The sequence below is a fragment of the Strix aluco genome, chromosome 9 (assembly GCF_031877795.1).
Source record: "Strix aluco isolate bStrAlu1 chromosome 9, bStrAlu1.hap1, whole genome shotgun sequence".
In the NCBI taxonomy this organism is placed as follows: Eukaryota; Metazoa; Chordata; class Aves; order Strigiformes; family Strigidae; genus Strix; species Strix aluco.
Genome location: NC_133939.1, coordinates 8,088,568 through 8,102,928, shown reverse-complemented (window position 1 = coordinate 8,102,928; position 14,361 = coordinate 8,088,568). Strand labels below are relative to the sequence as shown.

General features: G+C 40.2%; 1 protein-coding gene across 1 annotated transcript; it reads right to left on the bottom strand.

Annotated features, from left to right (window-relative positions):
• Positions 1 to 6,731: 6,731 nt before the first annotated feature.
• On the bottom strand, positions 6,732 to 7,740 carry GPR55 (G protein-coupled receptor 55). The gene has a single exon (XM_074834625.1). The coding sequence runs from the start codon at positions 7,738 to 7,740 to the stop codon at positions 6,814 to 6,816; it is 927 nt and encodes a 308-aa protein (XP_074690726.1). The 3' UTR covers positions 6,732 to 6,813.
• Between the last annotated feature and the right edge of the window lie 6,621 nt (positions 7,741 to 14,361).

The window sequence follows — 14,361 nt, the reverse complement described above, 5'->3', positions numbered from 1 at the left end:
GCACCCAGTTCTGCTCTGCCATGTCCTGCCTGAGGAGCGGGGTCTGTCTCCTGTGTGAGAGCTGGGTGGGAGCCGCAATGTGAGATGCAGTGGCAAAGGACATGACTTTTGAGAGTGCTGGCCAGGCACGCGCCCTCAGCAGCTTGGGAACACCTCTGCGGAGATACACAAAATCTTGCCTTGGGCAGAAAGAGGGATTGAAGGGGCTTTCTGTGCCTCCTGTGGTTTTTATTCCAGGAGCAGGTTTGCATCTTTGAACTGAAGCCACCATGGGCCGCCCAGACAGACCCTTCTCATGGCAGCAGGCTCAGCTCACTCTCTGTATAACCACTTTCCACCGCATGCTACAGCATCCTCTTTTCTTCTTCCTCTGGGCCTTCCTTCCCCCACACAGACACAGCGAGCTAGAGAGTAAGAGAAGAAGCTGCTACCCCTTTTGGTAACTAAGCCTTTGAGCTATTCTCTCCATGCACATGTTTTGCCAGTGCTAGGAGAGCAAAGAGTGTGTGTGTAGCTTGTCTCTGTGTTTCTCTACATGCTTAGCAAGCATGCTAATTTGAAATCTAACCAAGCCAGCTTTCCCATTTGTACTGTTGTGTAAATAACAAAGACAGGCAGGTTTCCTTTCAATTTGCTCAGGGAAAGCACATTTCTACTCCTCTTTATAAAGACAGTTCCATTTGGGAAAAATTAAGTCCCTTCTGGTGTGCAGCAGCTAAGGTCTCATCATCCTCCTTGCTCCATAAAGGGGTTGTCCAAGCTACTGCCATTTGCTGCTCTGGTGCTGAGCAGGTCCCTGCAGGCTCTCATGGCAGCTGCTAGAGTCATCTCGGAAGGTTTGTACACAGGGCTGGAGGGGTCTCCGCTCTCTCTTTTCTCCTGTTAGACTTACCAGTTCCTCAAAGGACACTGTCTCTCCACATCTCTTCTCCTTGCGTTTGGGTGGAAGGATGGAGAGCGCACCCAAGACTTGTAGGAAGGAATTAGTCTAAAGTGGAAAATGTTCTGAATGTGAGGCAGAAGTCTGTATCTTTGAGTAGCATTGGTTTATCTTTCGTTCGTTTGCATGCATTTTGGACAGGTTAAGTTGCGGTATTGGAGAATAACCTTTGAGTGAAATATTGCTTAGCAGCACACAAAGTTGTGAGGTTTAGGACAATATCTCTCTGAAGATCAGTTTCAGTCTTCAAACCCATTTCAACTTTGTTTTGTGATCTGAAGGCTGCCTTAGGCAGTGTGGTGGAGGCTCGTCTCACTTTGCAGATTTCTGAACACTCGAAATTACTTGATATGATAAACTGCTAGAGTGACATTTATTAGGTTTTTTTTGTGAGTAAAACTCACAAAGAAGAAATGGTGGCTGATCATTCTCACATGGAAAAACTGTCTGGTTTATGTTTTTTAACTAATGTATTTAATCATAATGAAATGATGTTGGACGACCTTTACAGGGTGCGTGTCCACTTATGCTCACCATGGCCCCTTGCTAGAAGTCAGGAGACTATCAGTGTTTTTGATCTAGGCTTGGATCCTTCCTCAGCTGTCTTCCAGCTCATAAATCATATAGTATCATACAAGCAGTTTTATGAAGGCTATAAAAAGAAGTTCTGTATTAGATCCTCTACTCACTATTAAACCAGTTGAATTTACATTATTATTTTTTTTTTTTTGTTAAAAATCATTTAGCTATGTTATCTCAAAGGGACTTCTGGGGTAATACTACTTTTCAAAAGTCTGGCATTATTCTGACAGTACTTTTATAGTGTTAGAAGTTAGTGGAGTGGCACTGATCTGTTCAGTGCTCAAGCAGGCCTGGGAAATGGAAGGTGATATAACCCACCAGGCAAAGGTACAGGAAAAGAGTTTGAGGAACAAACCCTGTGTGGTTTTGGGGTGGGTTTTTGGGTCGGTTTCAGGTTTTTTCCATTTGTCCAAACTACTTTTATGTTTTACGGTGTTTCAATTGCTGCGTGAGTCTACAAAATACAGCTTGGGGATCGTGTTCACTATTGAACAAATGCTAATTGTAGGATGTTGGTGGATAATCTGCCATCGATAAAAATGCCCTTGAGAGCAGCCAGCCCTCTCCTGTGTTGTGAAGACCTGTGGGGTTTGGCCCAGCTGGAGAAGCTTGACTGGATAAAAAGAAAATCACTTTTTGACTGGATGAAAACAAAATCACTTTTCATGAGTATCACCTGGGTGTCTGAAACAGTCTTGTCCAGAAAAATTAAGGTTAACTACAGCTGCTCTTAAAGCACTGTAGTTAATTGCATCAGTTTATGTTCAATTCACAGAAGACAGCAAAACCCGAAAATGTAATTTTTAAAGGCATTGTTTAGGGTGGTTTTGGTTAGCGCTTGATTTTTTTTATTCCCACTAGGAAAAGCTTCTTTGACTTTACACACTGAGTCCCTGGGTATGTGAGGGGTTCACGTTCAGGTTCCTACCATTTTTCTGTGAGTTAAGAATAACATCAAGAGAGAAGAAACCTCTTCTGTTGTGCAGTCTGAAAATAGAAGTGGTGAACTTGTGTATTGACTCAGGAAGGCTTTTGTTGTTTTTAAAATGTCAAATGTTTTTCAGTTTTATTCATCAACAAAATTGTTGCACACCTTCTCAAGCTTTCTCAAACCTTTCCTTTTTTGATTGCTTTTGTCCTGGTATAAAAATACAACCGACTGGATTCTCCAGGGTTAACAGTAAATTCCTGTATGTAAAATTCTGATTTAGGAAGAACTGTAATCTTACAGGTCGAAGATTAAGTGTATCATTTAAATTTAGGTTCATCCTGAAAAGCAGTGAATTGAAAGTGACAACTTCTTGCTCAAAAAATCTGCTCTTTTTGTGCTAAAAGATTTGACTATTGTAATAGCCCTGTAAAACCAACACAGCTGGGCTCTCTTCCTCCTTTCTGTTTTTTTCAGAAATTTCAAATATGCTTAGACAGGCTGCTCTTATTTACGTATATAATGGGCAAAATTTAGACAAATAGAGTTATATATAAAATCACTTTTGGCTGACAAAGAACTGGCACTGGTAGCAATAAATGGGAAGAAAGTTCAGTTTAACTTTCAGATTCTGTGCTCTGAGTTTGCTGCCATGTATGACATGAGCAGACTGAGTCTGTAGACCAGTCACACATAATGGGTCCCACCGCTCCACATTATTACAACTGATTTTCATAAACTGACTTCCTTTTCCTTCATTGAGAAAATTACAATGATTTCTTTCTGTAAGTGGAAGTCCCTCCCTGCCTGAGTGTGCTGGGACTCTACCACTGACCAAGCATTGTCATGAGTGAGTCCTGTCTCCCTAACGCTGGCAGACCAAGCTTCTCCCCTACCCACGCATACGAGAGTGCCTACACACTTTTCCTCTCTGCATACTGCTTATGGGCACTTGTTCCTTTGAAGATTAGAAAAATGATCTTGTCCAAGTACTTAGTAATGAATGAATTGAAGACAAAGGTACTGCTTCATTAGTCCTGACTTTATATATCATAGCCTTGCGTGATGGCTCGCAGTTGCTGCTGCCTAGATAGTGTATTTCCTCAGTCTTGTGCTGTGCTTGCAATAGAGCTATTGACAACCAGTGCTATAACATCAGCAGCACTAAGAGGTGGCTTTTTGTCTTGGAGGAGGAAAACTAAACAAACCTGCATTTGCTGATAGCCACCAAGCAGTGGAAAGGGACCTCTGAAGCCAGTTTCCTTCTCCAACACTAGGTCAGCTCAACCATGATTTTGGCTATGTCTTGGAAACCTCTGTGAGAGGATATTGCAAAGCTTCTCTAGGTAGTCCCTTCCAGCGCTGCATTGCCCTCCTAGTGAAGAAGTTTTTGCCAATATTGAACCTGAACCAAGGGCCATTACTAATTTTATATTGTTGGGAACTACTTGGCAGCGCTTGGCTCCATCATCTCTGTCACTACCTTCCAGCGTGCTGGATGAAACCAGTCCAGCTCCCTCGACCTCTCCCTGCAGACCTGTGCCCAAGATCCCCAACCATCCTGCAAACCATCTGCTTGAACCTCTCCGGTTTCTCCCCATCTCTCTTTGAACTGGGAGGCCCAGAGCTGGGCATCCTATTCCAGTGAAGCCTCACCAGCTCAAGTAGAGGAGGTTAATAACTTTTTTCTCTTTTTTTCTTTCTTTTTTTCTTTTTTCTTTTTTCTTTTTCTTTTTTCTTTTTTCTTTTTTCCTTTTTCCCTTTTTTCCTTTTTTCTTTGCATTGATCCTGTTTTCGCTGAGTCCTGGTAACAATTTTGCTGTATTTACACAGAGAGGGAACCACTGGCTTGTATAGAGCCTGGTGCCTTCTGTTGCCCTTTTGAGAGGACATCTATGTCAGCCCTACTCTCCCAGCCTGTGCTGGCCCACAGGGTTGTACTGCTCTGGGTGCAGTACTCTAAGTTTCTCCTTGTTGCACTTCAAGATGCTTCTTGTCCCCTGTCATGGAGTTTATAGGGTCTCTGGAGTGAGGCTGTGCCACCTTAGCCACACCACTGGTTTAGTGTTGTGCACAGGCTTGCAGAGGGTGTGCGCTCTATCATCACCCATTACATCTGCATGAAAAGCTTTAAATAAAAAGGGTGGTGTTATACTTTGTATCTTGAAGTGCTGTTTTTTTGCAGAGTCACAATTTGCACTGATGGTGACGTAAGTTTTCTGGTAGTTGGCTAATCATAAAAGCAAAAGCTCAGAGCATTTTGGAGGAAAGATTGTAGGGGATTTAGTGGGGGGATTGTCAAGAATTTACGGACAGGGTTTCCACAGAAAATATATTAAATTATCCCGACTTCTGTGTGTGATCATCTTTCCTGTTTATTACTGTTTATTCAGTTGTACTTGTTTGCCATGGTTACAAATCTGAAGTAGTTCCTGGGAAGAAAAGTCTCCAAGTCTTGGAGCTGTTTTAATGAGAAAATGGTGAAAGTTTATGATGAAATAGATAGATAAGAACCATACACTGCTGTTAGATTGGGGAATTAAAATGTATTTTCAAATCATACACTTCATATATACAGTTTATTTAGTAGAACATGTTCTTTCTCACACATATTTCATATGCACAGTAATGTGAGGGGTGCAAAAAAGAAAGGTTAACTCATACTGAAAAGGCTGCAAGTTTCTGAATGATTGAAGCAGTAGCAAATAATGTTTTGAAAACCTACTGTTTTGGAAAGCACTTCCTCTTTCCCCTCTGCAGATAATGGTGAAGATGATGATAAAAACCTTTCGTTGCCTCTGAGCTCCTTGCGTGCCTCATCTATGGTCATAGCTTTAGTACTAACAAGTTTTAAAATGCTCATAGATTAGACCCACTATTAGATATGTGCAGCTGCCCACTTGCACAATCAATCATTTCTATGGAAATCAATTGACAGCAAATTGTATTTTCAAAACTGTCCCCCTTTTAATTTGCTTCAGGCAGAAGGTAATTTCTTTTCACATTTTGAACAAAGGGAATGTTGCTCCAGAATGAAGACTTGATTACAAGCAATCTGAGACCATTTTTACAGCTGCTTTCAACAGGCACAGAAATGGATTTCTTGATGTAAAAGTGTTTCTGGCTAAGACCATGAACCATGCTAACACAGCGGTACAAGAAATGGTAAACTTAAATTGCAGCAAGGAAACCTCTGGTATAGACTCAGTGAAACTTGCAAATGGCGTAAGGGCAGTGACATACTAGAAGTGTTGATCAGGAAGGTTTAAGGCATGACCAGAGACCTTTTGTGAAGTGTATGGTACATGCTAGAAGGACTCCTCTAAAGAATGAGGTGGATAGAGCGGATCCAGTCTTCCAGCTGGGAGCAAGGAGTATATCAGACAGGTGATCCCTATTTTTCTGTGATGCAGGGCTTGCTTGTCTAATTCCCCTCCTCCAAGAAAGAATGAGAAGACAGGAAGAAGAATTTCACACATGTATCATGTTATGTCTTTGATAGAAACACAGTGATGTTGAAATATAGTTAATCATATATAGACTTTCACTAAATGCCCTATTTGAAGGGGTTCTTTTTGGTTTTCGTGTGCAAATCTAGTTTTAAAATTGCAGAAGAAAACCATGCTGATTCCTCAGCAAAGATAATCAGAAATGTTTGTTGCTCAAGGAATTGCTGGTACCCAAAATACTCTGTTGGGGTTGTATACTGGGCAGCCCATCCTCTGTGGAATAGCAGGGACTGCTGTCCTGTGTAGCAGCCCTGACCAGTGTATAATGCTTACAGGAGAGAGGGTTCACTATTATCCCCGGCTGGCCAAGATGTTCAAAGCAAATGATCTCCAACAGTGACCTTCTGTAAGATTTACAGAAAGAGCGAGCAGAGTCAGACTTTTGGCCAGATACTGACTTTTAACTCTCAGATACCTTCTAAGTTAGAAGGAGGTTTTGAATAGTTATTTCTATGTTTGGCCCTTAGCAACAACTTTCTGATCATGTTGGCAAAAGGAAAACTGGTGCTGCAATGACAAAAGCTGATTCTAAGTGGCATTCCAATGATCTGGGTAGTTTTCCTCTGGCAAGCCTTTTCACATTTAGTAGATACCGTCAAGGCTAATGCTTCTTTTGGCATCATGCCGTCACTTTGATAATGCTGGTTCTTTTTTCCAACATTTTTCTCCTTTGTTCTCTAAAGGGAAGAAAAATATGGAAGAGGTTCATATTCTCTGAAGGAACATTGTCCTCCCTCCTGTACCCTTCTTGTCATGGCCAAGGTGACCCTACTGCTGTGTCAAGGATAATGCTGTTGTCGTCCTGTGAGGCAAGTGGCAGATGAGAAAGAGGTGTTCCACTGCAGGCAGTTCTATCATGTGGCACAAGGCTTAAAGACAGGACATAGTTCAATAACTTTCTTCAGGTGTGTTTTCTCACGAAATTCTTTTGCAGCAAAGTAATAAAAGATGGCGTCCAGGCAGCAGTTCAGGTTGGCTAATATCATTGACACCTGAATGAAGAGGCTGATGGTTTGTTTCAGGCTGCAGTCCACTATCACATGCTGTCTTACCAGGCACTGTAGACAGATCGCAAGGTGGACGGGTGTGAAGCACACCAAAAACACCACGAGGTTGATGATAATGACTCGTAAGGAGCCACTGCCTTCTACCTTCTTTTTAGCTTGACTTTTGTGATTCAGAAGAATCCAGATGTTTTGGGCAGAGCAGAAAACCATCACTGCGAGTGGGATCAGAAATCCAAAGATTTCCACAGAAACAATGAGGGGGATGCTCCATGCCTGTTCTGACATGTTGTAAAAACATTTAAAATAATCTTTCTTGTGAAATACATACATTGGGCTGCTGCAAAGCCAAGCTACTGCCCAGATGAAGCAGCAAATGAAGATAGCCCATTTGGGGGACTGATTAGCTCGACCTTCAAATGGGTGCTTTATGCAGATATATCTGTCAACAGTAATGCAGACAATGATGAAGATACTGCCATATGTGTTGACAAAATAGAGAGACTCTATGAATGAGCACAGGAGTCCGGGAGCTTCTGTGATAGAGTAGTACAGCTTCAGCGGGAGCGAAAGAAGCAGCAAGACATCTGCAATTGCGAGATTGATCATGTAAACTGAGGTTTTGGTCTGTTTCTTCCAAAAGCAGCAGAACACAGAGAGGGCCAGGGCATTGAGAACCAACCCAAGAATGAAGGTTGGGATGGAGATCCCCAACCGCAGGGTCTTTGCTAATCTGTCGATGTCTGTAAAATTGCATTCCCTGCTGCTGTTGGTCATTTCTTCCCTGAAAAGACAGAGAGAACGGGTTGGAAATGTGTAAGACTCCCAGTTAATGACTTGATATATCAAAACATGATACTTTCAATCACAACTCTGGGCTTTTTTGTTTTTGAGCAATTCACTTGATCAGTCTTTGTTTTTGAAAGTGAATCCTCATTTCAAGCACGGAGCTTTCTATTTCCAGTTTGAGTGGCTTGATCTGTTATAAAGGAGCCTGATTGGACTAGATGATCTTCAAGGTCTTTTCCAACCTAGATGAATCTGTGATTCTGTGATTCTCAATGGCAAGTAGTCAGCATCCACTGACCACCATGCCCTTTAAGATAATCTCATTCAGATACTGAAGAGACTGACCCATTCAAACATATGTTTTCAAAAACTCTAAAGTGTACTGGCTATCTCTAGTAACTTGTACATCTATTGAAACTTCCGTAACACTTATGTTTGGTTCCTTTGTTACACAGACATTCATGAAATTATTGTTCCATATTAAGGCAGGTCAAACTGATAGCTGGGATTTTACTCTTATATCCGTGATTCCCTGTGCATCAGTAGCTTTTGCTGATGTGCTTTTACTATACCCGCATTTATATGGCTATTTTAATTTCATACAGTACTTGTATCCAATGCAGTTTTTTAGAAGGTCATCTTAAGAAGACTGATCTTTTATCTAGGTGCAAATTGAGTAAGCGTGTTTAACTTTCAGCATTGGTTAAATTTAGGGTTTGCAAGTACTTTAAATTTTAACTCATTATCTTAGATAATCTGGCAAAGATTAGCAAATGGAAGGCATGACGACATAATACATTTTTTAAAAAAAGAATAATTTGTGTGGAATAACTGTTATCACCATTCTTAAAAATATACATGTGCTTTAACAAATTATACCTTAAAAGTGCTTTTTGATAATCACTTTGAACCAAAATCACAAAAAATCCTAATGAAGGAGAAGAAATTGGTAGTTAAAGTTTCCAGTCCATATCAGCCAAATATCTTAAAAGATATTTTAGGAGTAAGTGAAAAGGTTTTAAGAAGAACTTGATTAAGAGGGGAATCTCTGTTTTGGAGAACAAAAAGTGTTCATTAGCACTACCAAATGGAGCTGGACTTTGCTGAAGAAACCAAAAAACAATTAGTGAAAAACTTTTCGTTTACATGGCTAAAATATAATATTAAAAAGGAGAGATAGAAATGGAAAACAAGTACATCTGCTATTAACTGAGAGATGGCTTTGGGTTTTGCCAAATCTTACACCTCTGCGTTTCATAGGGGTGCTGATACTGTGTTGGAGGTCACAGGTGAGATGACTTACAGGAATCAGTGAGTGCTAATGGCAATAACAGTATCTGAACGCAGAATGCACTCAGAGCTCAACATGCTCATATTAGGGAAAACAGTTTATTTCCAGCTCGGACTATGGAAAAAAGGGGCACATAAAGCTGAAGGTCCAACCCAGTAATTATGAAGTATGTATGTTGTTAGTGTATTTGGAAAAGGATCAATCTAGTCTATCTGCTGAAGGAAAGAATGTCAAATGTGATTAAAGCAATTCTGTAACTGTTGAGTCAAAGCTTCATACAGATTTTAAGGAAAGCTACTAAATAGGGCTTTGGCAGATCTTGCTAGACCATTATCTTCTTTGATGAATTGTCTGTTTTTTCAGATAAGGGAAAGACTGACGATTGAAGGCACTTACATTTCAGTAAAGTGTACCAGAAATAACTAAATAGTAGCAGAAAAACCGGGGGAGTTAGAACAAGGGCTGTTAAGTAGGTGAGAAAATGTTTGCAAGAAAGCTGATGAAGACTATAAACAGGCTGGATGCAGGTTACTAGTGGGATGCACAAATACACCAAGACCACTTCTTGGCAGTGTTTCCCCCAGTGACCTCATTGTAGGAGCGAGTGTGACCTGCGGTGAAATGCTGTTGGTCAGGGGCCGGGTCCGACTGCCACTTCCAGAGAACTGGACTAAGCCACATGAGTGGGACTGTCACACCTTTGTGAATTTAGGAAATAGGAAAAGGAAATCTGATTGTTATCAGTAGATTTATCTGTCAGAAATGAGAACGAAAAGAAAACCTTGGTTGGTTAGTCAATCTGAGATTGAGTCAATCCCTCTGAGCCAGCAGTTTGTGGCAGCTGCTTAGAAAAAAATCATGTGATTATGGTACATGAAAGGTGAGATAATTCTCACTCTATAGCACACTTTGCTATAGAAATATATCAGAAATTGCTTGTGGTGTCTCTTAAAAATATGAGTTTTTATTCTACTTTTACTGGGTTTCTATTTCACTGAATGCTTTTTTTTTAGAATTCATTAGTACAAAATTACGTAAAGCATTACTCCTGAAAACGGTTAATTTAAAAAAATGTTACCCAACCTTTAAACTGGTAAGTACTCAAATGGAGTACCTGATTCTCAAAAACTTGATACTTTTTATCATTTTGCCTCCCCTCAAATTTAAATTTCACATCTTGAGTAATCCAAGGGAATTGTTCGCAAACAGTTCACACTGAGTAATATGTTTTCCCAAAATTATTTGAAGATTCATTTTCATTGACAAATAACCTTGCAGTCATTTCATAAACATAATCTTTACTGTAGTGTCCAAATTATTAATAAAAATACTGATGATACTGAATCCGAAAGATAATGCACTGTACCAGATACATCTTTCCTGCATGGTAGAGACTGATTAGTATCTCAGTGGGTACTCACTAATCATACAGAAGTTTCATGCAGATCATGTTTCCTTTATTTGAGAATTTCTTTAGAGATAGTGTTTGAAGCCTGTTTCCCCCTCTGACACCCCATCCCCCCGTGCTGTCAGTGTGTCTCAGAAGAAAGTCAAATTACTTCTATTTCAGTCATTCTCAGATGAATCTGTGCAGATTGTTACTTACCGTCACGTTGTCTTCTGGGTGCTTGCAAACAGATTCTTTAGTGGGTGTTTCCAATATTTTTCCAAATACTGAAGCCAGGCTTAGTGATTTACCATTTCCCAACTCCACCTTTTTCACCTCAAGAAACAGGCACCACGTTTGCTCTTTTCCAGTCTTCTGAAGAAAATTCCTCTGTCCTCCACGAGTTTCCTGAAGGAATCACCTGCAGCTCTAGGATTGTTTCAGACAGCTTCTAGAAGCCAAAAGATAACATAAGAACCTATAATTAACACGACTCGAGGAGCATGTCTTAGCTGGTCCAGACCCTGTGTCATCTCTGCTTCATTTGTTCTCAATTTCTTCTACTGAGTGAGGATTTCCCACTGCCTATGGACTAGTTAAATGTTAATTGGGTTTACCAATAGCAGGAGCTAGCAGCAAAGGTGTACTGACCTAGGAAATGGAACAGCAAGGTTTTAGAGTATTAGCTTCGCTAGGTTTTTTGCAGTATGGTGGGATGCATGAATGGTTTCCTCTGCGTAGCTTGGATCTGAGTTCATCTGGCTCTAGTTGGGATTCACACAAATCTGTCTGTTAGCACAGATTAGGAATGACAGATTAAGGATATTTTTATCCATGAAAGCTTCATTAGCAGGAACATCCTCATCATAAAATCAGTAACTTACTGTAAGTATAGGTGTAGCTTTAATAGTAAGGAAATGGTAATCAGATGACAGAACACAGCAAACCAATGTAGCTATACTAGAAAAGAGGAATGAGGAAAATTCAGCAAGGAGTTTTACAGCATTTACCGTATTTACCCTCCTAATCAATACAAATCAAGTAATGTTACTCCTATGAAGCAGACCTTGTTTATATCTATTTACTAGAACATTATTCATGTTAGATATAAATTATTCTTTTGTCGATGCACAGGAGAAGGGTAAAATGGCTTAGTGCTATGAAGAGCCGTAAATCCCATATCTGCCATGTATTCCATCTGTAGTTGGATAATTTCTTATCATTTTATTCTAAGTATTTTGATTGCAACGAAATATATTTATGCTTATCACTAAAGTGGAAATCTTTCTGCTCAAGGCTAAGCAATATTACACTTTTGATCTTACTATTTGATCTTTATAAGAAATCATCTTCCAACTAGCTTAAAAATAGCTCTACAATCAATACTGCTATTAAATTAATGAAAAAAAATAAGCTATTAGTTAAAATAGGAATTACTTTACCTGAACCTTAGCAAGAAGATCAGCAGCATTGCTTCAGTCCAGGTTGTTCTATAGAGCATGAGAGCATTTGCTTACAGACCCTACCCTACCAGTACTCTTACTAAATGGCATAACCACATCCTTCTCTTCTCTTTTTTTTTTTTTTTTTTTCCTATTTCAAAACACACTCTGTGTTTTTTTTTTTTATATAGACAAGTGAAGGTGAAAGAGTGTAAAGATTTGAATCCTCAGCTGTTTCCAGTCAGTAGTCAGTGTAGGGTGGGGAGCAGTTTCTCTCTAAAGCCCGGGTTGGTTTTGGACTGGACTTTACCTGGCATGAAGCAGCTGAGAGCTTTTATGCTCTTGTGGTGGCTACCTTCAAATTTCCAATTATTCCTTGAGCTGGAGGGGAGATGGGGAAGTGAAAAATTGTAGGAGAGGCTGTCACAGAAATAGAGCTTCTTCACCCAGTTTCTGCTCAATTTGCATACTGGAGATCAGTAGTTTAGCACTCAGATGCTTCTGAAAGATACAGCTACTTACATGCATGCAGCTGTTAAACTATTTAAAGGGCATATGCCAGTTTTAGCCTGTTCAGGTGTTTGATTCATAACTGCAAATGTTTATTGGTGAGAGGAGTGAGGTATATGGAGCACTAAGCTAGTGCCTTATATGTGAATTGTACAGTAGCCAAGACACTTTTATTGAAATGAGCTTTCAAGGCTTTTCATCAATGGGACTTTCCTGATGGAGTCTGAAGCCCTTCCTCTGCTCTGGGAGGTGTCACACAATGTACACCTTTTGGAAAGGTAATTGTGCTTGCAAAGAGTGAGCAGCAGGAATATGGGAGCATTCATCCACTGCTGTCTTCAGGAGATAGCAGACAAGGATGGAACATAACAAAGGACACAAAGCTGCTGGTCTCCTCAGGTCCTGGCCAGCTGTGGCTTGGTTGGGACCAGCATCAAATGGATGTTCATGATTATATAAAGTGACATAATTTACTGAAAAAAAAGTTAATTGCCATTTGATGACAATGTGACATTCTCATGCATAATAATATTATCTGCAAGCAACAAAACTGGCAGAAGAATAAAACCCTAAGTAGGGACTCATCTGTGTATGTCATATGGACACTTCATATGGATGAGTGCATATAGTCTGTCTCTGGGACCCCTGTGGCTGAAGTGTGAAATTCGCTTGCTAGTGCCAAGAGTCACTCTTCTGGCTTGTGGACTTTTACCTTACACGCTGCAACCGTTTGCTGCGGCAGTAAATACAGAACAAAGAAAAGAAGCTCTAAGGGACATTTTTCAAATTATGGTCTAGCTTTGGAGGTAATTTGGTCTTTATGGGGAAATTCTTCACTTCCTGCAGAAAAAGTAGTGCCAGCATTTGTACCACAGGACTTGGAGAGAAAAAAACCTTGCAATTTCTTAACTTTTCTTCCTGTCTCATCTAAAAATGAGATTTCAGGCAAAGGAAAAAAAAAAAAGCAGAACCTTAACAAAGTTTGGGTAGACCTCGTAAGAAAATCACGTGGCAGAGGAAATGAAGGCAACATGATTCATACTATTTGGGAAACACATTATGGAATTGGGAGGTTTCAAGGGCTTTTCAACTTCTGTCTTCTCAGAACTGTGAGCTAGCTACAAGTCTTAGCAATGGACTGTAATGGATCTGGAGTTATGAAAAGAAATCTAAGAGTGCAGCTAAGTATTAGCAGAAAACAAATACCCTACAATTATGTGTGACCTTTGAATGAATTATTCTGTGTCACGTTGCAGCTGAAATGGGGTTGCTTATTTAATCCTCTTGCCACAGTCATATTTCAGATCTAGCTTAAAAATGAGTTTTAATACTTTGTGCTGCCTTCAGTCCCAGCACTAGGTTCATTCCTTGTGGCTCTATAGACTGCCCACTTAGTATCACTTGGAGCAGCAGAGCTAAACAAAAAATCAGCATTTCTGCAAACATCAACCACACGTTTGCTAAGTTGGCAATTTTTTTGTGATATGTGTGGGTTCATTGCTTGTAGATGAGCATGTAATTTGTTGGTGTGCATGTAAGTCATTGTTTTGCAGGTTGACCTTTTTGGTTTAAATTAGGACATCTTTTATCTGGAGCATATTTAAGGAGGGCAAGTTATGAATGACTCACTTCCACACCTGCAGATAGATTATTGGCTGAGAAATTAGGGTTAGTTTGCCCCCTGTCTTTGGTGACTGCTTTTGTAATTTCTCCCACCAGGTGCTATAAATGAATATCCTCAGCAGGAATTTTTACAGTGAGTCCTTTGTGCTCCCGGTGCCTTTATCACCCAACGCTGCTGCTTGCTAAATGCTGAGTTTCAGGGACTGAGGTGGCTGCATAGCTCTGAGGTTTTCAATGGAAAGGAGAAGGGCTTTGTTTGTTTCAGTTTATTTTTATTTAATTAACCCCTAAAATGTGCTGGATGTATATTGTTTGCCCTGCCTGGAGACAACAATCTTATTGACCTTATCCTTTTC

What these genes read in the sequence shown, in the direction of transcription:
- GPR55 (XM_074834625.1), bottom strand. Translation starts at nt 7,740, where the DNA reads ATGACCAACAGCAGCAGGGAATGCAATTTTACAGACATCGACAGATTA.